General features: G+C 38.8%; 1 protein-coding gene across 3 annotated transcripts; it reads left to right on the forward strand.

The window, feature by feature from the left end:
* LOC135468584 (small G protein signaling modulator 3 homolog) lies at positions 1 to 27,128 on the forward strand. 3 transcript variants are annotated; one of them, XM_064746941.1, is made up of 20 exons: positions 1 to 139; positions 7,220 to 7,404; positions 7,705 to 7,771; positions 7,955 to 8,085; positions 8,749 to 8,943; positions 9,269 to 9,403; positions 9,624 to 9,740; positions 10,110 to 10,188; positions 10,830 to 10,975; positions 11,583 to 11,678; positions 11,988 to 12,119; positions 12,345 to 12,533; positions 12,887 to 13,042; positions 13,585 to 13,748; positions 16,202 to 16,295; positions 16,439 to 16,509; positions 17,974 to 18,022; positions 18,634 to 18,719; positions 19,912 to 20,034; positions 23,391 to 27,128. In XM_064746941.1, the coding sequence occupies exons 1-20, from the start codon at positions 73 to 75 to the stop codon at positions 23,521 to 23,523; spliced, it is 2,415 nt and encodes an 804-aa protein (XP_064603011.1). In that variant the 5' UTR covers positions 1 to 72; the 3' UTR covers positions 23,524 to 27,128. The 3 variants fall into 3 exon arrangements, with proteins under 3 accessions (XP_064603011.1, XP_064602995.1, XP_064603004.1); XM_064746925.1 differs by having other exon boundaries at positions 22,373 to 23,509; XM_064746934.1 differs by lacking the exon at positions 23,391 to 27,128 and adding an exon at positions 21,389 to 22,512.

A 27,128-nucleotide genomic window follows, 5' to 3' on the forward strand; every position in this document is an offset into this window, starting at 1 on the left:
CCAGCAGAAGGAACAAGACGATATGGTTTGAGTTTACAGGGGAGGCAGATAATTTTTACCTTTGGCTTCACCATGGAGCTTGCTCGGTCTATGTTTGGTGGCCACTCCAACGAGGGTTACAGCCGCAAAGCGACGCAAGGTGAGATAAGCAGCGTGCTGAATATGTCAAACTGTTACAACAACAACATCTTTATTTCTTCGATCGGACACCTGTTCAGTTTGATTTTATCAATAAATGATCAGTTCAGCTAGATATTTGATAAACTCCAGGCGATTTGCTTCAGACGTGGTTATGGGCAGTAGAGTGAGATTGTAAAGTTGATAGCATAAATTCACAGTTATTGAGATAATAGGGCCATGATATATAGATGGACGGTTCTGTGTGAATGACATCTGACATTGACGTGACACAACAGTCAACATTACAGTCAGTGACATTACGACCAGAAACAATGCATGAATTAAATGACACCCTCTCATTTCATTTCAACACGACCTTGAGGACACACCACCAAGTATTTTGTGAAATTCAAAAGTTGTCAGCCAGTGATTTAATTAACTCTATTTTGTATAAATCATTTTAGTAAAGTTTAAAATATGTCCTTCCGTCAGTTAAAAATGTATTATTTATAAGCTAGATAATCGTTCAACACTGGAAATAATGTAATAATTTAAGTTTGTGCAGGACGTAACTGGGCAATTTTCCATTAAAATTTCATTAAAAATTTACTTACCCAGCAGTTTGTCCTGTACCATACAATTGGTCATTGTCAAAATACTATATCATGCAGGACATTGTGTTTGTTGTGCTGCTTATTTCTGTCATCGTCGTTTTGACAGGAGCATCAATATGCTTGTAAAGAAATAGCCCTGAATGACTTGTTTTTTTATGTTTGGACTGGCGCTCCAAATATTTATCAACCCAATAGTCATTGTACTCAGACTAATGACTTTTTTTATGAATAATGCTTGTGCTACCAGTACAAGACTGGACACACAGTCGACTGCCCAAGATTCTGCACAGCTCTATTTTTTTCATGTTTATCAAAGTCCTTGTCAGAAAAACTTAACATTGGCATTAAAACTATGATTTTGAGACCTGTATGTGCCTTTTCACAGGCCAAACTAAACAGTACTTTAGTTTTATGTTATTTTCCTTAACAACAGTCCAGCATGACAAGTCTTAACCTTTAAAACCAATTTATTTCAATTTATTTCCTTTTGCTGAGAGCCAATTGCCACCAGCACAATTACTGATTGGGGTGAGTTAGCTTAGTGGGATGGAATGTCATTGGCATTCAAGGCTTGTAGTAGAAAGATTCATACATGCTACTTTGTGGATGAAAATTGACATGTTATCATGTATGACACACAAACAACTCGTGCAAGTGTATGTGATTTTATCTGTAATTTGCTTCAGTATTTAACATATTATTATGTACACTCCCTATTTGCCAGATCCTGTGACAAGGACAAATGGAATAACACTTAAACAACATGTAAACATGTTAAGGTAGGGAAGCAGATGGTGTGGATAATAACAAGATTTCTCTTCCGTGCAAATTTGTAGGGCAGTGTTTGTTCATCTCTTGAATACATGAAGAAGCACAATAACTACTGCACATTTGGATTATCCATGTAGGCTCACACTATCACTGTGGCCATGGTCTTGGTGGCCTAGTTAATAGAGAGCCAATCAAAAGGGCAAAATGCCTCAGAGACAAGGAAAATTCATGAACAAAATATTATTGGATGGTTTATGTCGTGTGATCCAACTTAAACAACAATAATGACTCCATGTGTGAGCTAGGCAAGAAAATGGGGATGGAGATTTAAAGAAAATCCAGCAATATAAATTAAAAGCATTTCAGAAAGCTGACTGGCAGTGGAAAGTCACTGCATTTCAATGTACCCAAAGTTAGGTCAACAGCAACAACTACAGGTTCGTCCAAAATGTTAAAAAGGTATGCCATTGTTGCAGTGTTCTGCTAGTCATCCTCATTAAAGTGAAAGGTAGCACCCGACTAATATGTATGTCCACTGAAAGATTGCCATTCAAAATGTTTTAAACCGGCATTAAGTATTTTTTTTCAACCTGATAAAAGTTTAGTGAAACTGCGTCTCATCACAGCTTCAGCGTGTCTCCATTATCAACAGCAAGGTGACGTCACGTTTACTCTAGGCCTCTAACATTGAAGGTATTTCCCACATAATAGTCTAAGTAGTAGCCTATGGCAGAAAAAAGTTGTGGATTATAGTGATGAATATAAGCGTCATGTCCGACATTCGTATACCAATCGCAGTCCTTAAAGGGCGTTTCAAGTTGATAATCGGCAGAACCATATCCAAAACAACTTTTAACACTAGCTCCCAAAGACAAAGGTATGTAAGAAATAATAGGAAATAAAGCCGGTAACACACGATAGAAGCGGTAATCAGTTCCAGGTACAAATTACATATCAGACTTCAAATTCATAGTCCATGAATGAGTTCCAGGTCAAATAACAATTAAACAAAAGGCATCTCAGTTGCGCTTTGATTGCAACTGTTCATAAAGGCATCATGCAGATGTAATGAGCATGGCTGCCTTTACGGCCCCTAACCCCAGGTTAAACTGTGTGAGATACAGTTAGAAAATGGCGAGCGTCATTTGAAGGACCAGGTTATAAATAGCTTTCTAGGAAATATGACATACAGCAAGAGTATTTCTTTCACTGCTTGAACTGTTCATACAGTAGGCCTACTACATCATTTATACAGTTTATGAGTAGCCTGAAGATGCATGGCCTGGGTACTGCTGGTTTGGGTCGTAGCCTCTGGAAGGGTTGTGCGGGTAGCGGTAATTCTGACCACTAGTAAATGTTTACAGAATTACAATATGATGGTTGTACAAGTGGATTCGTGCTCAGTTCTGATGCAAATGGCAATAGATCCAAGCACCACTGAGGCTGATCTAGGCATTCGAAGGTCGCTGGATTTTATGCTTAAGTTTTGTAGTGGTGGCTTCTAAAATGAGAGCAGTGCTGACCTAGATATCGCAGACGCCACAGAAAGCACCTCGGCTTAACGTTTCAATAACTTTACTCTATGTTATTAAAGACAACAGAAAAAACATGCCTTGTATGCGAGAAAGACAAGGGGGAAAATTCAAATTCTTCAGTTGTCATAAATTCAGGGAAAAAAAAAAGATTTAGTTTATTTTAAGCATTGTCCAGTGAGATGGCATTTTCTCATTCCCATAAACCTTCAACATGGCTAATGAATTTATCACTGACTCTGATATTAGTTATTTAGCGACTGCACTAAACGCTGACATGAACAACAGAAATTGTATTTGTATAACATCGTGTCTAAGTAGGGGAGATGTCTACTGGGGAGATGTATGCAGTTTGGGTCGAGACAGTAGGCCTATGCTGCTGTATGACATACATGTAGTTTGTGATACCGTCATTATAGATTACACGGCTTGTAAATCAACTGATTTTACGTCTGCGGTGATACAGGCCTGTCCCACAACACAGTGTGAAATGGCCCTTGGGCTACACATAAATAAATAGTTGTAAGCGATCGCAAAATGTCTTATGCACTAGTTCTGTGTTATCATATGTCACATTATGGAATGTATGGATATAGGCTATGTCACAGCGTAGGTTGATCAACCTGATAGCAACATGTTTGATTGGATAAAATTCTCAAGATGGCTGCCTTGATCAGCTCCAGCCATTTGTGCAGTATTGACATTTTGTTGTACATGTTTTTTGGTGAAATCTGATTAAAATGATAAAGTATTGTACTTTACTTTTTAGAAAGCTTGAATATAATCCTTTCGATGGAAGTATGTCTTAGCCAGATGCAGTCTTGTCCTTTAACATACAAGTGGTTAAACACAAGTGTGATGGGGAATTTAGTCAGGGGTTTAGTCACCTCTGCTGTCTATTTAATGATTCTTCATACAAAAGCCAGTGTGTGCAGCCTCGTTTCATTGGTTGACATAGCTTGTACATTTAACGTCGCGGGAAATTCCCCAAGTTGGCCTACAACAGAGAATGAACCTGTGTTAATCAGCAGCTGGGACAAGCATGGCAAGGTATCGACATGAGCATGATTATCCATGCTGCTAAAGGGCTATGTTAAACTCCATACCGTTATTAGAATTATGTACTGCAGTAATTTGGTTATGTAATACTGAAGTGTGTATAGAGTTCAACGGAGGGTAAAATGTGATGAATTTTGATTAATTCAGAAAGCTCATTACCATTGGAATTTCATACTACATTTGAAACTTAACCGATAGGTGCATCGCTAGACATACATGTACTGTATTTCATGTGAAATTTGGTACGTAAAAATGCACATTAGCTATAGGCTGATAATTTTGGTGCCAAAAGTTTGGTATATAGGATATAAAATTAATCAAATTTAAAAACTGTAAGTTGCCCTATGAGAATTATGAACTCTTCAGAATCAAGCAAATTGTGTCACTTGAAAGATGCTGAACTAGGTGAAATACAGTGACAACATCTGATTTGCAGTTATGTTCCTGAAAATGTGCAAAGATGGCTACAGTTAAGTAGTTGCACTGATTTAAGTTGTTTTTGCACATGTAGTTGCCATCTGTAATTCCATTGAAAGACTGTGGATCTGTATATTACTGGTACTGTGATAAAAGATGGGGTCTTCATGGTTACAAATAAAGCATTGCAGTCTTGTCATCTGTAATGCTTTCATGGATCACTTATGTTGATTTTGATAGATTCAGAAGAGACTTAAGATATTTTGATGATGTTCAGTAATAACTTCAATTTAGCAAAATTTTGAAACAAATATCAGAACCCTTCAGTCAGCCATGAAACTAAACATTGCACAGACAAGCTTATTACACAAAGAATGTTTTCTCGATATGTATTTTTATGTCCTTGTACATGTATGCTGTAAAACCTGTTCACTTGCTTTACAATTTCTCATTGTTAGCCTGTTCAGTGGGTTTAGTGCATTGCAACATGATAAAATGATGAGACCAGCATATTTTCTCATTTGAGAAAGGTTTGTGTGTACGCCTAAGTTCCAGAAAGCTATGCAGGATTTAAAGCAGACAGTCGTGTCAAACTCAAAAGTAAATCTCCACAACGAACAATGTGCTCAACGTTCTCCACGAGATGTTAGTTTTCAGACACTAGGATACACCAGTGTCTGTGTGTGTGTGCCACCACCCACAGCCATGGAGAATACCTACCGTGATATTTGTCTTCTTGACATTCTCGAGTGTTTGCCATGAAGAGGATGTAGCAAGGGGTTAAAAATGGTCTCTTTGGTTACTATACTGCAAGTTCTGCTTCTGTATGGCACAAAGTCATCCTAATATCGCTCCCAAATGTCTGATGTCAATTCCCCAAGAACCGTCTGTCTGCAGCGTTAAAGTATCATCGAAGGGTTAGTTTCTGACATATACATGTACCTATGATTTCGTGAAGAGAGAAGCTAATGCTGTGGAATAAAAAATATCATGAGAACTGCTAGCAACATATCCACAGAAACACTTAAGATTTATACTATATACTGCCAGCAATTGAAGCACAAAGTAATAAACTCTTGCCCTCTAATGTAGGCCCTACATTTGGATTTAGCCTATATCAACAACGGTTTTATCAACTTTTGACCCAAAGACGGTAGTTGTTAACAATTTTGTACATACCAACAAATGGTTAGACAGGTAAAAAATAATGTACCTGTCGAATAGGCAGGTTACCACAGAAAAAATAATACTGCAACTCCTGCTATCAAAGTGTAAGGAATGAAAAATACAGAATAACATTGTCATTGAGTTATTGAAATAATTAACCCCATACAGGTTGATGCGAAATAAATGTATTAACTTCACTCAGATTCATTCCTCTTGCGGAAGAGCTGAAATAATTACTTTATTCTAGAATGTCTTTGGACAATTCATATGTAGGCCTACATCAACTTATATACCAGATAGTCCTGTATAACTACAAAGGAAAGAATCTCTAGGTCAGCCTATGTACATGTGTACATGTATGCACATGTAGGCCTAGGGCCCTATGTCTTTTTGTTCGCCCCCTTTCCTACACTCGATCAACATCACACTTTCCAGGTGTATTACTGGTGACCCAAAATAGTGAAGTATTAAGTATTTTTAAAAAAATGTGTTTTGCGGTACTGCTTTTTGGTAGTACAGTACTCCCTCTCTTTCATAGTTAGGAGTACCATGTACTCCTCTGACAAAAATTATCCATAGAACTGATCACGAATGGGGAACGAGTTGAAAGCAAGTAGTTATTCTAAATGTACGCATCATGGAAGAAGAATAAACAGGATTATGTAGGGTATTTATTGGTGCAAAATTTTCCTATCCTGACTAAGAACCCCTAAAAATTCTATCCCTCAAGGCTGTCATGTACTTGTTGTAGTGTTAATGCAAGCTTGTATCATATCTTCGAACTTGAAAGGTTTAGCTGGGTGTACAAAAATGTGAGAATCTTATTTATATTGCATGTCACCTAATATTCAACCATTACTAACTTACTTCTTGATCTTAAAGTGTATTGACCGGCCGCGATAGCACAGTTGGTAGAGCATCCGCTTCGAGAGCGGCAGATCCAGGGTCATTCCTGGGTCAAGTCACACCTAAGACCTTAAAAGAGGAAGTTGTCGCTTGGCGTTCAGCATGAAGGGGATAAGGCAACGATTGGTTGACCCGTATCAGTATAATGGCTTGGGTGGGGCAGCTTACTTGCCTTCGGTAAGGCATCTCAGTGAAGCAGCACTAGATAAAAGACGGGTGGAAAACCGTCCTGCAACAAGGAGGCACATTACATGGACTCTAAGGATTCCTTCGTCGTCATATGACTGAAAAATTGTTAAGTAAACCCCAAGCACTCACTCACTCCTAAAGTGTTTTGAGAGTTCTTCTGAAAACTGTAAGTTTCCACACTGAAAGTGATCTTTTTGGTTCTTATTTTGGCTTTAAAATACTTTTTTGCGCAAATTTTATGGCAAACACAGTAAATTTTTTTGAATTCAGTTTTGTTAAAGTTATAATTTGATCAGCCAGTTGTAAAGATCCAGTGTAAGTCATGTTGCTTTGTGTTTTAAAGGTTTTTTTTTTGGCTATCAGGGTCACATCATGCTTTTGAAATGTAACCCACAAAATTCATTCTGTATATTATCATGAGAAATGTTGTGTATCTGTTCACAGCTGACACCTGTACATTATCTGAAGATGAGGATGATATGGTGCCAGACTCTGGGGAAGGCCTCAGTGTCTCTGCCACACCCCAGTTCAAGAGCAGTTCTGGCTTCACCCCTACTCCTGGGGGCCCATTCTCTGCCCTCACCCCCTCCATGTGGCCTCAGGATATCCTTTCTAGACTAAGCAATCCGGTATGCAATTTTAAATAACATGGGATATGTAAAATTATGCAGAAATTGAATGCATAGATGTGTACAGAAATCTACTTGTTGCTGTTGAACATTTAATACTGCACAACTAACATTGCACTGCTTTACTGAAAATAAAAGGCAAAAAAATATTTAAATGATACATTTTCATAAGTGTAAGAGTACACCAAAAAAGACGATCACGAAACATGACCATTGGAAAGTGTTTCATTCATAGCATGATCAGTTATGTTGTATGTGGACAAAATGGTGTGATTCTTTCAATTTTGCTGGTTTTGGTAGCCTGAAGATGCGAAAGGCCAGCTGGACTACAGATATGATGAGTTTGGGTTTAAGGTAGAAGAAGAAGGTAAGAAAATTTATTTAACTGGACAATAACATACATATATCCGTGCAGTTTGCCTTATGTTAGATCTAGAATTTGAGCATTAATCTTGATTATGACATATTTGTTTTATACTACATATTTTGTTTTTATGACTTGTTGATGAAACCAATATATTTATCATATGTTTTGGGTGTTCTCATGTAGATGGTCCAGAAGAAAACTCCAGTAAGTTGTTGAGCACACCTTTTGTAGAGGACCCACAGCATAGGTTGAAATGGACAGCTTACCTGGAATTTACTCACAACAATGAGGTGGGGGACCTCACATGGGATAAGGTAAAATGTTCAGGGGTCACTGGTGATTCATTCAGTGTATACTTTTCTTCACACACTCTAAATGACCTAAAATTTTGCCCACAAACATGCACTTTTAGAGGCACTTAAATGTCACAAAATACTATTTTTGGTGTTGAAACTTATAATTTTCCAGCAGAATATCATCTCATGTTCCAAACAAAGCGCCGCCGTCGTATAAGTGAAATATTCTTGAGTACGGCGTAAAACACCAATCAATCCAAACAAAGCTGTAAACACCTTTCTAAAATCAGTAGAACTCTCAGAATGAGGAAATATGGGCAAATCAGTAGTCATGGACAAAATTTATGATCATTTAGGGTAATCCCACAAAGCCCCTGCTTTTCAGCATTATTTTCATGTTATTGTAAGCCTAGCTACACTTTTTTTTTAGACAGGTGCTGTTCCTTAACCCTAAAGTGTTAACCCTGGTGCAGTTTTTGTCTGGCACAGTGTTACATAGCTTTTATGAGGAATGTACTTTTGCAGCCTGCTCCTTTCAATTTCTAACTAGTGTCTATGTATAATGCCATTGACCAACAGTAAATCTGACAAATGTACATGTATCTTCAAGAAATTTTTCTACCTTTGACTTCTGTTCCAAGATTTAAGATTTTGTACTGATTTTTATCATTCATTTTACAGGTGGAAATGAGATTGCCCAGGTCAGAGAAGCTTAGAGGCATGATCAAACAGGGGATTCCCCATTCCCTGCGGCCTCAACTATGGCTGAGGTTATCAGGGGCCCTGGAGAAGAAACACAAATCCGACCTGACCTACAAAGATATCGTCAAAGCCAGTGCTAATGATCATCTCATGACTTCCAAACAAATTGAAAAGGTTAGCCTTATGATCTCCTAGAAATGCTTCGGAATTTTGATCTATAATAATGAAACAAGCTTACATGTATACCTTAGCTTTATTCCACACTGTGCTCCAAGGACGTATCAACTTTCATGCTACCTTAAGATACGTACGTTCAGCATTTGTGATAATTTTATTTACATTTAATAAGATACATAGGAGTTAACAAGTAAGTTGATCATAATTGTAGAATGTGGAGTGGTTTAACTTCGTCCTGGCAAAATGACAGATGTGTACTATATTGTTCCTAATTGCGAATACAATGTTTTACGCTTTATGCTCTCTCTATTCTTCCCTGCAGGACCTGCTGAGAACAATGCCGAGTAATGCATGCTTCTGTAACATAAATAGCACAGGAATACCTAGGTTAAGACGAATACTGAGAGGATTAGCCTGGCTCTACCCGGACATTGGCTACTGTCAGGGAACAGGAATGGTCAGTATGTTCATGTACAAATTTTCAAGGATATTTTTCCATGTTGTTAACAATGAAAGCATTATAATGCCATATGGTGAAATTTTCCAAGTATTGTTTTTAGCTGCATTTTGTTACTTGACTACATTTGTGTACCTGTGCCTGATGCTGTGACAGTTTCTGGCAGCTTGTACAAGCTTAATATAATGTACATGACTGATTGTTTTGTTTGTCATGCTAGATTGCAGCCTCATTACTATTACTGATGGAGGAGGAAGATACCTTCTGGATGATGTGTGCAATAATAGAGGACTTGTTACCTGCCTCTTACTACTCCAGTACTCTTATTGGTATACAGGTAAAGAGCACTAACAAACACCGTCAGGAAAACATTCAGCATACACGTGTTTCTATCTCATTGTCTTTCATATTGTGGATGACGAGCATGATATTTATATTAGTCTGCAGTGAAGCAATATCACTGTTTAACTGAATGCAGCTGACAGTTGTGGGGCTGTTTGCTCTGTCTTATGTTTGCTGATAAGCAACAATATGCAACGATGCAAATCTGTACATACAAGAGATTGGTGGTTTACTTTGGACTTGCCAGTTTGCTCCACCCATAATCATGACCGCTATCATATTAGTATATTATTATAGATAACACAACAGTCAAATTTAATAATAAAAAATTTGTTATTAGTTACATGTATGTTGTGTGTTTCAGGCTGATCAGAGAGTATTGCGCCAACTGCTGATCAGCTACCTCCCAGATATTGATTTAATTCTCAAGGAACATGACATTGGTAAGTTTTCAGTGCCTATTTATGTCTTATTAGCTTATTAGCCAGACGGATTGCGTTGTGAGACATTTAGCACCCCATTTTTAAAGAACTAACAGCTGAAATTTGCAATTTGTAATCCTATTTACAAAGCTAATGCTTTAAGGTGGACGAGGATTATACACATAAATTGCTATTGCAAATATCTGTTGCTCATGCATTAAAATGGTTATGTTGAAATTATATTCATTCACCTATTTTATCCATAGAAAAACAGATAAAAAAAAAGGAACAAAAAGAAAGAAGAAATAAGATGTGAAAAAGTGACCATTAGTATCTTATTTGTGGTTATTAAGGAATTGATTACAGTTTTAGCAATATTGCTTGAGTTGATATATTCGTCAGTAATATTATTTGTACGTAGTACGCTATAGGAATGTCGGTGCAGCATTATTGCTTGAGGAGTATTTATCATATAATATTACTTGAATTGTTCCATCATGATAATCTGTGCAGCTTCCTTGTATGCATGTGTTTCAGTACTTCCATGCCTGCATGTTGTGTGTCCTGCTTCCCCCATTCCACTCACAAATACATGCCCACACACATGCTCTAAATCTGTATGTGTGTGACTAACAGCCTGCTGCCTGCATGGTGTTTTCCAGAGCTCTCCCTTATCAGCCTTCACTGGTTCCTGACAATATTTGCCAGTGTGGTTCACATGAAGGTTTTGCTCCGGATCTGGGACATGTTTTTCTACGAGGGTTCTGTCATTCTCTTCCAGATGACAATGGGCATGTTAAAAATGAAAGTAAGTTAGGCAGGTTTATTTTTGAGAAGCTAGAGAGCGGGTTCTGGCAAGTGGTTGTAAAGATGCTCGCTTTTAAATGGCTAGAGCACACCAAATGCAGCTTTTAAAGACAGGAAATTTGTGGATTTCTTCACTTTTACTGTCCCTGTGTATTCGAGTGGCTGTGGATTCAAATGTTTGTTGAGGACCACTTATCTTCCTCCGATGTGGTGTGCCTATATATATGTCAGAAAGTTTGCCTGTAAGTTGCCAAAGGTCATTGGTATACCCTGGGCATTTGTTTTTCTCCATCAATTAAAACTATAGTGAAGAATTCTTTAGATTGACATTTAACTAGAATCAAAGGATTAAATACATTTTTGAGAAGCCATGGTTAACTTTTATTATCCCCAAATTGATGACAACAGTTGAAATGTGCTTTCCATAGAATTTAAGATTCATGTAACTCCCAGTTTTTTCTTCACATAATCTTTGTTTACTTTGAATGACGTGCTTACAGTAATATTCTGTCAGAGGGTAATATTTCAGAGTTTCCTGACAGGTTTGTATATTTTTACCTACTAAGTACAGATGATGTAGTAGATTGTTTGCGTGTTTGTTAATGAAGGAGGATGACTTGACTATGATGGACAACTCTGCTCAGATCTTCAATGCCCTGTCCGACGTCCCAGGAGATGTACAGGATGTGGAGGATCTCATAGAGGTCTGAACATGCATTATAACACACTAAAACAATGTTGTTTGTTTTTGTGCAGACTTATCTCCCCTTATTTCAATCAGCCAATAACAAAGTCTGAGGTGATGAATATTGTGTACGTTTTCTTCATACACTGAGTTTCACCTGCCCCACCACAAGAAGACACAGTATATGTTCCTAACACCTAATGACTCCTCCTCGTCATTTGACCAAAATATTTTTAAGTACAACCAAAACATACATACATACATACACTAGGTTTGTAGTGCTCACATTGTGTAAACCGCTGCTAATGTTTTCTTTGTTGATCCCCAGGTGTCTTACCGTGTGGCCGGATCCCTGACTGATGTGATCGTGGACTCACATCGAAGGAAGCATCTGGCCTACTTAATGGCTGATCAAGGAGCAATAGTAAATCCAGAGTCAACAAAGAACTTGCCAAAGCAGGTGAAAAAATATGCTTCCATGCCACCTTCTTGACACATACATCAAAACATATGGCCTTGTTTAATCATTCACTATGTTTATCATCACAGATAGATGTATCACAGTGTAGTTCACAATCTGATAGTCATTTAGAATTTACCAAAATTGTTGGTGTTTTACAACTAATGAGGCAATTTGTTTCACATGTTTTGGTGAGTAAATATTCTTGGTATTCTTTGTGAACAGCAATTGAACAAACGCCATTTGCGGCGGTCACGGTCTGTCCTGTCCTTGTTGTTGTGGGGAGAGGCAGAAGATGAGGACTTTGGTAAAGCTAAGAACATTCGACAGACAGAGATCTTGGTAGACATGAGGGAGGCCATACTACAGGTTGCTAGACACTTCCAGTCTGTTGATCCTAAAAACAACAAAGTAGTAAGTAACATTTCTGCTGTGTGGTCATGCTAAAAATCATATAATATAAACATGACACAATGGAAGAAGGTGGCATTTAATGGTGCTTAGCTAATGTAAATGAATTTAAAAGCTAATTCCAGTATTTACGTGTCAGAATTCTTTCTATATGATTATGTATATGCAAGTTTAATGTCACCCTCTTTTGATATTTATGTAAAAAATCTTGCCTATTGTGAGCAGAAAAACTGCTAATGACAAGCTGTTGGCATGTTGTTTTCTCTGGTCTCAATGAATGCTTGGTGGTGAGTAATGTACACAGGGTGTGCCATCCTGTCCGCCAGTTCCTGCCATTGTCTTGTTGTCTGTTGTAGAACTTACAAGCTGACTACACTATGGACAGCCACGCCAAGGATCTGGAGAACTACCTCAACGTTGCCAGAAACAGGAGGCGGAGGGCTAAAGCCTTACTGGACTTTGAGCGGCATGATGATGATGAGCTGGGCTTCAGAAAAAATGACATTATAACTGTAAGTGTACAAAGGGGATCACCTCCTTGTGCAGTGGAACTATTGAACTCCAATGCATACATACACTGGAAATTTGAATATACAGACATGTTTGCTCTCCTATGTGTATAGAAAAAGCTGAGTATACTGACATATTGTCAATGCTAATTGTTTTCAGTGGTCCCAGTCATTATCAGTTTTTGCACCTCTGACTATAGCTGCTTTGAGTTAAGATAGTTTCTTTCTTTTCATGAATTGACAAGTTTCATCGATGTTGTAATTACCCTATTTCTTCTAATTATTGGGACACTTTTGGGTTTCCTTTTTTTCACATGGGTAGACCATCTATTGGACAACGTAATCATATCTTTACTTTTCCAAAATGCTGAAAATGTAATATTCTGCTTTCAGCAAAAAAATTAGAGCAATTAGGGTATATGACTTTTCAGTGTAGTGTTATGCTTGATGCTGAATCGATTTATGTACATAATTTTTTACACGAATGAAAACTTTTGAATGCATCTCAGGGCTATATGATGGTTTTACTTGTGATTTTTGTCCAGATAATATCGATGAAGGATGAACACTGTTGGGTGGGAGAACTGAATGGCTTGAGAGGATGGTTTCCTGCTAAGTTTGTAGAACCTCTGGATGAGAGAAGTAAACATTATACGTCAGCAGGGGATGATTCTATCACAGAAACTATCACAGATCTGGTTAGGGGAACGTAAGTCTGTGTGATAACACTGATACAGTTGTTCATTTCCAGCTATGTTTTCTGCTTCAGAGCTGACAACCACTGTCATAGAATTCAAGATGAAGGGGACTTGTTTAAAGGATACAAAATCAATGCTGATTGGCTGAGAGTGGAGAAAGGATATCCTAGATAAACCTGCTGGTCACATTCAAATAAATCTGCCACTGATAAAATTCAACTTGGTCTTGGTGTATAGTTTGAACTTGCTTGTTTCCCACGTCAGCCAGTTGGCCATTCTGTATCCCTGTAAATGTTTACAGCCTAGAGTTATTTAGTGGATCTGGTGCCGTTCTGAAACTACAGTATGTACAATAGTGCGCAGTACAGCTGGATTCTAGGTGAATATCCTATGCCCTCCTTGCCTGCACGGTCTGCGTATGGTGGGTCGGCATTGGTCAGATGGTGTTCGATTATCCATACACCATCAGCGTAGGATCCAGTCAGGATGCACGTACCATATTACCATCATGGTAGCATCGTGGACGTATGATCGCCATGTTTTTTTACAACGTTAAATCAAGTACATATATAGATGTACCTTTTGCTACAACAGCTATGCACTTAACATATAAACAATTTTGCGCATATACTGTGAAAGTTCTGGAGCCATATCAGCATTTATCAGTGGTAATCAGATGTGAAGCAGTATTAATATGCATGAGTCTATATGCCTGTGTAGTTTGTCACTAAAAGGACATCCTGTTTCTGCCTGTGCCTATGTACCTTGTACAACATCAGCATGAAAACCATACAACAATGTAACTGTTCAGATGCCTGCAGATTATCTACCGTACCTAAAGATGACATCACTGCATCTTTCTCCTTATGTTTAGAAATATGTATACTAATGGAAAAAAGTAACTGTGCATCACAGAAAATGGGACAAAACAAAAGATGTTTGAAAAGTTATAAACCTAACCGTCAATAAACATTTAGCCAAGCATTTTTCATGAAATGTCATGTCACGTATCGCGCGTGGCACGTGCACTTCGTGTATAATGACATGACTCACATCCTGCATGATGTTTGACACATGAAGTTCACACACCTGATTTCGAAAATTGAAGAACTGTTGATTATTCTTTAGCCTCTAAATGTTGTGGAAAACACGTTAACTTCAACATAAATTGTGCGTACAACATGCCACGGCTTACAGAAAATCAGCGTCTCCGCGCCGTGGGTATGCTGGAGACTGGAATGGCCCAGAATGAAGTTGCCAGACATTTTGGTGTCCATCGAAACACGATATCCTCTCTATGGCGACGTTTTCAACAGAATGGGAACACGAGAGATTTGCCCCGGTCCGGCCGTCCACGTGTGACGTCACGTCAGCAAGACAACCATATTCGGCTGACCCATCTAAGGAATCGATTCCAGAGTTCCAGTTTGACTGCTCGGACCATTCCTGACTTACGCCCAATCAGTTCCAGGACTGTACGGAACCGACTGCGGGAGCGCAACATCCGGCCCAGACGTCCTGCCATACGTCCGATTTTGCTCCAACGTCACCGACAGGCACGTCTTGTCTGGTGCAGACAACATCTACGGTACAGGAGACAAGATTGGGATGGTGTTCTGTTCACTGACGAGTCGAGATTTCATCTGGACGGCTCAGATGGCAGGGCAAGGGTGTACAGACGTCCTGGTGAACAGTATGCTGACGCGTGCGTTGTTCAACGTCGAGCGTTTGGTGGCGGCAGCGTTATGGTATGGGGAGGCATCACATCTCATGGGCGGACCCAACTTGTCATTGTGAATGGCAATCTGACAGGCCTGCGATACAGGGACGAGATCATTCTGCCTCATGTGCAAGCGTTCATTCAAGGACATGGACGTAACATCACACTTCAGCAAGATAATGCCCGTCCACATGTCGCTCGTGTTGTGACGGATTTCTTGAGACAGCACAACATTCCGGTACTCCCTTGGCCAGCAGTTTCTCCTGACCTGTCCCCTATCGAGCATGCATGGGATGAAATGGAACGGCGATTACGTCAGGACCCGAATCAGCCATTGACGTTAGCTGATTTGGGACAAATGTTGCTTCAGACATGGAACAACATTCCCCAAGCTTTCTTCACTCGCTTAGTGTCGTCTATGCGTCGTCGTTGTCAAGCCTGCATCAGCGCCAGTGGTGGACACACACGATATTGAGTTTGTGAACTGACTTTTGACACCACATCTCTTCGAGGGCGTATCATGATGCCTAGTGTCAAATCATAAAAATTTCGAGATTATCCTGTCAACAGTTAAACAGTGATTAAACAGAATACCAAATATCATATTCTTATCTTAATTCATTAGAGCATGGCATAACTGCAGATGATGCACAGTTACTTTATTCCAGTAGTATAGTTATAAGCTAATGTTGCCAGTGGACATGTATAGGAATAACATGTCTTGTGTTTTCTGTTTGTGAACAGTTTGTGCCCAGCTTTGAAGGCAGTATTTGAACATGGACTGAAGAGGTCTAATCTGTTAGGGAGCAGTTGTCATCCCTGGCTTTTTCTTGAGGAGGTGAGACATAAGTTTGTGCTCTGCTCTCTTTTGTTTCCAGGATGTAATGGAAGTTTAGCTATATGTGTTGAAAATAGAAAGCTTGGTTATTTTGTGTTGATATCTTGTCTGTTTTGGTCATGCTCAATATTTCTATTAAACAGGCAGCCACTAGAGAGGTGGAGAAAGATTTTCAATCAGTGTACTCAAGACTGGTACTGTGTAAAACTTACAGGTTAGTATCTCCCCATGGATCAACTGTGGCATGCATTTGGTGTGAGGTGTGTGTACGGTGTATTCCAACACATCTGTAAAATGCATACTACATTACACAGAGAATAGAGACATCAACTGCATTTATCAGACGGTATATGCAGTGAATTTTTTCAGGCGACTCAACAGTGTTGTTGAAGAGTAACAGCATAGCATCCAACAGGGTTGTTACAGGGAGGATAGGTTGGTACTGCATACAGTTAAAACATATGAAAACAAACTATATAACGTCATCAACATGAAGCGGTGCAATCTCTATGTAGGTCAGCATGTTTAACTTGAAGGCGGATTTCTTACACTCGGTGACAGATCTATGTACAATTAGCAGCTACGAAATATAAACAACGAAAAGCACAGCAAAATTCTACATACACATTAATTTATTTACTTTAGTTTTCCATCGAAATTTTGACGATCATGTCCAGTCAGAAATGTCCAGCCTTTATCATTTTATGTTTCAAATAAAAAAGTCTTTTCCAACGCCGACATAAAAACTCTATCTCTTTTTCCGATATTTGTATGACACTCTGAGCACTCATATATCTGGTGACGGGACAAGTCTATCTCTTTTTCCGATATTTGTATGACACTCTGAGCACTCATATATCTGGTGACGGGACAAGTAAGTGTCGGATATATCCAAGTCTTCAGGACGTCCTCTCGGGCTTCATGTTTTCAGTGACAGCACCAAGCAGTTGAGCTGGCCAAGAGTCCATAGCTGATAACATCCTTCATATGCTACCAGCGTACGTGTGGACAGTTTACCAAGTGACCAGCGTACATGTGGACAGTTTACCAAGTGCATTCACTACTGCTGACTGCAGTAGATTCTTGCATAGCGCTTATCATCATCTGTCAATCTCTTCTTAGTTTTACTTCCACACCTCACCACTCAAATCTTCGCACAAAGACTTACTCTAGGAATGTCTGAAACTCCTCCAACAACCAGCGTGGACATATCACGTGCCAAATGCAGTATTCTCATTGGTTCTTGATGTTTTGCACCCTGTAGTTCTTTTAAGTGGACTCTTCCATGGAGCGATTTACGCAAGAGCAACGTAATCAAAATGAAGGGGTGAATAGGTATCAGTTTGCAAATCGAAAGGGATTAAAAACTGAAAATTAGTGTACCGGTGATGTGTTAGAATAGAAATAATGGGCCGCAGGCTGAGTCCTAAAACAATGGACACTTCCTTTTGGACTGCAATTATCACAGTGTATACACAGTGAATGAAGCCGTTATTTCTTGAACTACATTCAGTATAAACATTTGCACACTTTTCACATCATTAACAGTTTTTTCTTTTTATTGATTGGGTCTACAAAGGTATGACAGGCTGATATGGATATCTCTTTTGTTCTTATATGAACACCACTGTATTCATTAACTTTTTGTGTGTATCTGTATATTCTGTGTCTGTTTTAGATTGGATGAAGATGGTAAAGTTCTGACACCAGAGGAAATTCTTTATAGGGTAAGTTTACATACTATTCATTTTTATACAACCATTGAAAAGGTGTTTGGGTTGTGGGGGTGCATCTTACTGGCTCAGATGGTTAAAGTGCTGATTGACTGCTGCTATCAGGCCCTAGACCCGTGAGATCTAGTGTCCAAATCCAGCTCTGGCTTCAGCTGCAGCTGTAAGTAGGTAGGTTTGTCAATGTTCTGTGTTTTTTTGGTTTTTTTTGGTCACCCAGTTGAGCAACTCACTGCCATCATAAAAGTGAAAAATTGAGTAAGGTGTTAAACTCCCATCAGATAAATAAATAAGTGAGCAGCTCTATTATTATTATTATTACCAATGAGCAAGATTGTATCAATATGTACAGTACAAGATGTTTTCATTAAAATATGTACATGTGTTGGTGGCATTTAGAAGCTGATAGTATACATAAATGTTTGTTGTGGTTGTTTACTCCAGTAACAAGAATGTTTACATTTGTGTTTATTTGTAAAAAAAATTAATAAAATAATTTTGATAAGTATCAGTGTCATCTATTGAATGTTAGTGTTAGGTGCTGAAATATTTATGGATGTGAAGACGCCTTTAATTTTGTTGCTCACATTTACCATTGCTCATCCCAGGCTGTACAGGCGGTGAACTTATCCCACGACTTGGCACATGCTCAGATGGACGTCAAGTTCCGATCTCTGATCTGTTGTGGCCTCAAGTAAGTTCAGTATTATACTCAACTATCGCAGAAATGTGTAGCAGCAGTTTGGTGTTTTCTCCATTCCTGCTACATCAAATGCATTTTGGGGTGTTAAGTTAACTTAAGTATATTTAAATTGATCTTTTCAATGATAGTTAGCTTCTTCTGTATAGTTAAGTGACCTTGTCATTCCTAGTCTTACAACATTGAACTGCAAATCTCACAGAAAAAAAAAACAAATAGTGTTACTGAGCGAAGTGTATTGAATGCATTGCTGTTTGCTAGATATAATCAGTTTGACTATTGGTCTGAAATGAGCCAGTGTGTACGATGTGGTTAGCTGCTTAGGATGTCTGTCCTGAAAAGGTCCAACAAAAAACTGCCATGGGTTGAACTGTAGGGCTTTTCCTGACTTCCTTGGGTATTGCGCTATCTGTACCTGTGTGCTGTGTTTGTAGTGAGCAAGTGTTACACCTGTGGCTGGAAATGTGCTCATGTGTGGAGGTGGTAGAGAAGTGTATTAATGTACCTGTGTGCTGTGTTTGTAGTGAGCAGGTGTTACACCTGTGTGTGGCTGGAAATGCTGTGCTCATGTGTGGAGGTGGTAGAGAAATGTATTAATGTACCTGTGTGCTGTGTTTGTATTGAGCAGGTGTTACACCTGTGTGTGGCTGGAAATGTTGTACTCATGTGTGGAGGTGGTAGAGAAATGTATTAATGTACCTGTGTGCTGTGTTTGTAGTGAGCAGGTGTTACACCTGTGGCTGGAGATGCTGTGCTCATGTGTGGAGGTGGTAGAGAAATGTACTGATGTACCTGTATGCTGTTTGTAGTGAGCAGGTGTTACACCTGTGTGTGGCTTGAGACATTGTGCTCATGTGTGGAGGTGGTACTGAAGTGTATTTATGTACCTGTGTGCTGTGTTTGTAGTGAGCAGGTGTTACACCTGTGTGTGGCTGGAAATGCTGTGCTCATGTGTGGAGGTGGTAGAGAAGTGTATTAATGTACCTGTGTGCTGTGTTTGTATTGAGCAGGTGTTACACCTGTGGATGGAGATGCTGTGCTCATGTGTGGTGATTGAGAAGTGTATTGACGTACCTGTATGGTGTGTTTGTAGTGAGCAGGTGTTACACCTGTGGCTGGAGATGCTGTGCTCATGTGTGGAGGTGGTAGAGAAGTGTATTGATGTACTTGTATGGTGTGTTTGTAGTGAGCAGGTGTTACACCTGTGGCTGGAGACACTGTGCTCCTGTGTGGAGGTGGTGGAGAAGTGGTACCACCCCTGGTCTTTCATGAGGAGTCCAGGTTGGGTGCAGATCAAGTGTGAACTGAGGTAAGTGCAGCTTCAGCTCATCGTCTTCATAAATATCCTAGGAGAGCCTTAGAATTGCTGAGGTACTAGGTTGACTATTTGCCCATCTGATTTGTCTTTAACAGCTAGAGTAGTGATAAGGACACAACTTCATAGGTATGATAGCAGCTTAGAATGTGTGTTTTTAGCATCAGAGAAAGTGCCTCTTCCAACATGGTTTGGTTTCATGTTGAGATTTTATGGGACTAATCCATTATCCTTTAAGGTATTACTGCAATGAAACGTAAAAAAAAATTGCTGCATTTTACATAAAATGATATTTGGATGCAATTTCTGGTATGGTTGTTTTCTTATGGTAAAACTGGCATTTGTTTCATGGTTATTTTGAACAGTCAAAATGTGTCGTAGCAATATTTGTGTAGTCTTTTGTATTGCAACTATTCTAAGGCTCTCAGATGAAAGTGTAAAAAAAAAAAAACTGCTTGCTCACCCAACACTTTAACAGTTTGGCTGCTTTACTAATTAACCTGGCTGATACCTTGCTGTGTTCTATTGGTGGAGTGAGTGACAACTGTGACATACAAAGTGTAATGATGCTGATCAGTGGGTGTTTATAAATGTGATAAACCTTCTGACATGATTAAAAAGGAGTATTGACATTTTAAAGAAGACCAGATTGCTTGCATCTTGGTTTAAGTATTGCTTACCATCTACACCACTGACTGCTGGTTAACATAGGGTTATATCTTCATCTGGTGCAGTGTATCTCCGCTATCTCTGTTAACACTGCTTTCAGGGTTTTACGCTTTGCTTTTCAGCTTACTTCTGCATTTACTAACCATCTTCATTCTTCATAATGTTCTGCTTTTCACAGGTTGTTGCATGTATATAGGTGGATAGTGAAGGAGGTGTGGCCAGTTAAGTGAATAATGACCAATGAATAACAAGAATAGAGGCGCACACTGTCACTTGTTCACCCATTGCAGGAAAACTTGCATAATTAACAGCTTGGCCTATCCATTATTATCTGCTTATTTGCTAAACTATGTGTGGATTATCTGCTTTTTAACCTTTTCTGGTGTCTTCAAAAAGTAATAAATGATGTTTAAACTAAGCACCGGACTGGAAACTAATGCTTTCTGATCCATACACACAAAATTAGTTATTATTCTGTGTAATGCTTATTAAATAGTTATCTCTGGGGAACAGTTAACAAGATTATACCAAGAATAGAATGTATATCTTTACAATTATTCAGTATTTTAATAATTACTTTCGTCAATTAAGTTAAAACATTACTCTCTGAAGCTGGAAATCAACACCTTGTAAGGGAAACAGTGAGCAGTTGGTGTCACAGTTTGGTTCTGTCTTTCAGGATTTTATCGCAGTTTGCCTTTAATTTGACGCTGGACTGGGAGCTACCTCTGAAGAAGCGGATGTTAGAAACAGTGACTGCTGGCGTTCAGGACATCTTAATCAAACATCACCTCTTTAGCTGGCAGCTCTGAAATTTTACAGATATCTCACCTCCTCAGCCTTACACAGTCTATCTCGTTTTAATTTATTATGTCCAATTTATATTTACAGATGCCATCATCGTGTACTTTATTGAAATCGAGTGATCTTATGCAGCAATATGAATATTGTGTTACATATTTCTTCTCTGTTTGACTTTTACATGACATGGTAAATGTCTATATGTTGTGCTTATGTGTGTTTTTTGTTTTTAAATTAACACATTTTTTGCATTCTAATTTGGAGTGCACAGATTGTTTTTGTTTTGTGGTGCTAGTGTATTTGTAAATTCATAGTGAAGTATGTTAAGAGTGTAATTTGATTTTGTGTGATTCTGTTGTGTCAGACTTTATGGATATGATTTACGTAGGAGGAGATAAATGTATTTATGAATGGGCAGTACATAGAGTTTATGATTGTTGTGACTTGTTCCAATTTGTGGCATGCCATATGTAAACAAACCCTCAGAAGTGACTGATGAGCACAGTGCTCAGTGATGATAATGCAATAGTCCCATTATGGTAAAGCAGAAGTGATTACAGTTAGACATTGTCAAGAGCTCAGATTTGTTGAAGTTACATTCTGATACTGTGAAATACTACTTACATTTGCTTGTTTTGAAATGATAGTCTGAATTACAGATATTCATGGAAGATGTAACATTTTTACTGTTGACAATGTATAGCTGATTTTTTTTCTTTTGGGTAGTTTTAAGTGCAATACTATTATTCGTGTGTTGTTGTTGTCTATGTGGCTGGCAGTTGTGCCTGCGTGATGCCAGATTTCAAATCTAATCATCACATCTGTTTCTTTTCATTTTTCTCATGATTGTTTAATATTACAGGCTTCTGTCTCAGTTTGGCTTCCATTTAACGACGGACTTTGAACTTCCCCGAAAAGCCCCTGTCCGAAGCCCCGGTGATCTAAAGGAAGGTGTTCGCGACATGCTGATTAAACATCACCTATTTAGCTGGGACATTTGAACCTGTTGTACAAGGCTGATATCTAAAGTTGTCTCCCTTGAGGTTGTTATTCTACTCACGTCTGTTCAGCCCAGGGTGGATCTTTTCTGTAAATTTATTGACATCATGAAATCCACAGTTAAAGGTAGTTGGGTAAAGATATGTACTTAAAGATAGTATTGGTTGTACTGGTAACTTGATATACACATTGTATTTCCAGGTAAAGAACACTCAGATAATCATGTAATAAGATTTCATTTGCAGTGGATATACAGAAGTAACCTGCAGTACTTCTGTGACAGACTGTAAGATCATGTACATATAAACAGTATGCAAAGATAGATTTGCAGATGTAACATTATTATAGTAGTAGGAAGGATGAATCCAGCTCCAGAAATAGTTTTTCATTACAAAGAATATCCTTAGAGAAAAAGCCATAGACTTGGGGGTCATGAATATGTTTTTCTGACAACCATTAGCATGCCATGCCTCAGTATTTTCACCATAACAAAGAGGCACTTAGTCAGGGCTGATATATTGATGCCATGACTAGTTGCTGTATGGTCAACTTACAGTTCATTGTCTTCAATTTTCTCTCTTTATCTCCATCAGGACCTTGGATGTGTATTTAGGCGTTGTTCTCTTTGTCTCCTTATATTTCTTTTTAAATGTGTATACGGTTATCAGCCTGTTTGAGCAGTGGATACCTGTAACCAGAGTAACCACTGTGGCCGCCACAGTGACCAAGGAGGGATATCTGCTTATGAGGGCACCACTGACCAGCACAACCACTGTAATCACTGACTGGCCTTTGAGCCATGTAACAGCCAGGTAACCTGACCTGCATAACCCATGCCTGCAGGCCAGTTATCATTGTTTGACTTGCTTCCTGTCTTGCAGACTGCTGTCTCAGTTTTCCTTTAACCTGTCCAAAGACTGGGAGATCCCCATCCAGCCAGCTGTGCTCAGACCTTTAAGGGATGGTGTGCGGGACATGCTGTGTAAACATCACCTGTTCAGCTGGGACCTGTAACCTGGCTGAGGACTGTGTCACCCTCTGTCATGTGTCCTAGCTTGTTCCCCCCCCCCCTCCCCCATGTACCCTGGCTTGTCACCCTCCCTCATGTGGGGGGGGGGGGGGTGGACAAATGCCCAGGCAGGCAAAGCCCTCTTAGGCAAAAATCCTGCTGGACAAAAGCTCTGCGAACAGTATTACGGCTATTTGATGAATATGTGGATATAGCATGTTTGAAGTAAACCTCAAATTTATGTTGAATATATGTCAAATTGCCTCAAGTTTTACATAGTAGCAAATACTTGTTAACAATTAATAAATATCATTCTGAGGACATGTCTGGATACATTTTGTGGGTTAAATAAGACCCTGGGGATATTGTCCAGCAGGGTTTTCATCTGTGGGATTTGTGCACAGGATGTTTGTCCTTGAGTCCCCTCATGTATCCTGGATTGTTACCCTCCCTCATGTACCCAAGCTTGTCACTATTTGAAGGATCACCTTGGTTTATCAACCTCTCCATTACGTACTTTCATAACTTTCTTAAAATTGTACCTCTTTCATTATAGAGATCTAGTTAGAAGTTCAACATGTAACTTGTAATTTCAGACTAGAATAGATACTAGTGAACTAATTTTGGTTTGAAATTACAAGTTACAAGTTGAACCTCTAGCGTTTAACTAATGGTCTCTACTTGCTGAAATGTGGCCTCACTTCTCAGCTACTCAGTATTCATTGGCTGCCATTCTCTACATGGGAGTGAAGTGTGATTTATCCCAAGCATAAGGCACACCAGGTGTGTTTTTAATCTTGCCTTGGACAAGAATTTTGTAAAATCACTGACTTCAGTTGATGACCACTTGTAACTAAGCCACACATGAGAAAATTCATCAACATGTTGCAAAAGATCTATGGTTGATCTATGGATACGCCAGGTTGATCTACTTATAACACTGACTGTCGGAATTTGTCGCAGATAAATCCATGTATAAGAGCTTGGCCCACTGTCATTCCCAGCATTTCAGCAATGGTATTCTAACTTGCCTTTTAGCACAAAAGTTTCAGGAATTCCATTGTCTATGGCTGAATGGTGTAGCTGTGGTAATGATTATGAATATATTTATCTTTCACATCTTCTATATTGTTTTTACTCTGCCTTATCTCTTCCTTATCTATCTAGCCTTCCCCTTGATATTCCTGGGAGCTGAAACCTTCCAGATGACTCTGTTGCCTCTTGCATTGTAACACAACTGTGTCTTTATCCTGTGTTCTTCCACTTCCCAGTAAAAACATACTTGTCACACTTAATTCCTTGTTTCCTACCAGAACATCACTTTGTCCCCCAGCATTGAAACTCTGTTCCTTTTCTTGAGAAAAATGTCATAAAATGATTACATCTGTCATAAATTCTATTGTCAAATGAAAATTGTTCAACAGCCATGCCGATTTTGCAAAACATTCTGGCAGAAAACAAGGAAGTGTATGTCATTGGCATTATATCCCTTGCACCCCTTGTCTATGGCTGGTAGCTCTCTGTGGAGTTAAGTGGTAGGCACGTGTTGTGCTGCCGTGTTGTTCAGTGATTTATTTCTAGCTGTGTTTAAAGGTATCTCTTTGTTGTGTTGTGTAATAGCTTATGTAATAGGCTACCAGATAAAGGTGACCTTGTAAGGTCACATATCTTACTTATGTCTGAGTGAGTTTAAGTACAACTATTGTAGTATTACAATCTGATGCAAATCTGGTTAAATATAAATTAAATTTTGAGGTCTATTTTCAACAATTTCTGATATTTGCAGGTAGATATCAGAAATTGTTGAAAATAAGACTAGAGCGTTTAATTGAATTAATGCAGACCAGGCTTGTGTTACTCTTGTGGGGATGGAGTATTTAATCAGGCTCATTACTATCTCAAATAGCCCCACCATCCCTCCCAGGGATGTAGAATATCTCTTATATGTAAGTAAAACATAAATAATGTAGCACCCCCACCTTCTGTGATCAAGATATATAAATAGTTACCTTGTATATGTATGTATATATTGATAAAACATGACAGGATATGAATCCAGTTGTTTTCATTGTGTCGTATAAATATTTGACCATACCGCTAAACCAAGGCAAAGGATCACTTGTCTTAAGTCAGTATGTGAATCACACCAGTGTAGCTGTATGTTAGAAATGAACTGAGAAGATAAGGTGTGGTAATCTGAACAGAGCATATGGCTCTTTTATTGCATTTCTGTACCTGTATATGCACATGTATATCTGTATCTAGTCGTATACTTTGTCAACTCAGATGCCATGTTCTGACTAAGTAAATATTTATTGGAAGTATTTCAGATTTATTAAAGCCATAATATAATTGTTATATATAATTTAAGATGCCTGTGTCTCTGTTGTCTGATATGAGTCAGAATGTGCTCGAGAGGCAATGTGATGAAATCCAAAGTTGTACATTTTGGCATGTATCTGCGTATTGTTTACAATAAAAGTTAAGAAATAGGAGATATGAAGTGTATCTCCATTAGACTCTCATATTACATGCAGGCATATTATGGTAGAAACAAGAAGAAAGGAAAACGACCTGGTTTATGGAAAATTAGTCATATGTTATATAGTGATATGTGTGGTAAGTAGATCTTGACGAGATTGAACAAAGCGAACATTGGTATATCCAGAAATGTTGTTATATACACTGATCTTCAATATATGTGAATCTAGAAATCGGTTTGGGTTGAATTTTCCGAGAACAAAATTGTTATTTATATTGACCAAGGAAAAATGTAGGTGTGAATGATTTCCCAGGTTGTAGATGTGTCTGTTGAGTTTTGGTAAATAATACAACAGCAATTTGTTTTGTAATCATTGGACCCAGAAACATCTGACACTTATGATGATCAATAATTCTATTGTAATCTTTGTCGTGTTTTCCACTGTGATCATTTTTAACTTGAGAGATGTCAGTTACGCAACATTTTTCGCTCAGAATATCACCAAACATCATTCTGAGATCCCCAGAAATATCGCCATCAATTTTCTAGCTACATGTGCTTTAGTAAATAGACTGCTGGTTAGTTTCACTGACGCTACGGATGGACTCTTTGTTCAAGGTCGTTGTAGAACACAAATGTCCGTGTTGCTTTGTGTTGCCTCCCTACTACTTTTTTGTTGCATGGTTTTTACGCTGAAAAAAATTTGCATATGGTATAGATCACGTAAGGTGTTCAGTTCTGGTCCAACCGTGAACAACAGAGACACATTGAGATTTGACATGGCGCAGCGCGATGCCAGCTTCAAGCCGTCTATTCAGCTGAAATACATCTGGCTTTTATCAGATCATCCCAACAGTAATTGTGCCGACAGAACTGCGGTGTGGTTAATGTGTGCAGGGGGAAAAAGCTGGCATATTTCTCCACTCGGGCTTCAGTGTGCATATTCCCATATGCATATACATGTACCAATGACCTGGAACAACAAGTACCTGCTTACAGCTGGGAAAACTGACCAGTTGTTATCTACCTGAATATTGGATGGCACCACTTTCGCGGTAGTTTCTTGATTTGGCGTCTGTCATGTGATGTAACTATTTTGTTAGCAGCCCACGAAATAAAATGTGTAGA

Source organism: Liolophura sinensis, chromosome 1, assembly GCF_032854445.1.
Source record: "Liolophura sinensis isolate JHLJ2023 chromosome 1, CUHK_Ljap_v2, whole genome shotgun sequence".
Lineage (NCBI taxonomy): Eukaryota > Metazoa > Mollusca > Polyplacophora > Chitonida > Chitonidae > Liolophura > Liolophura sinensis.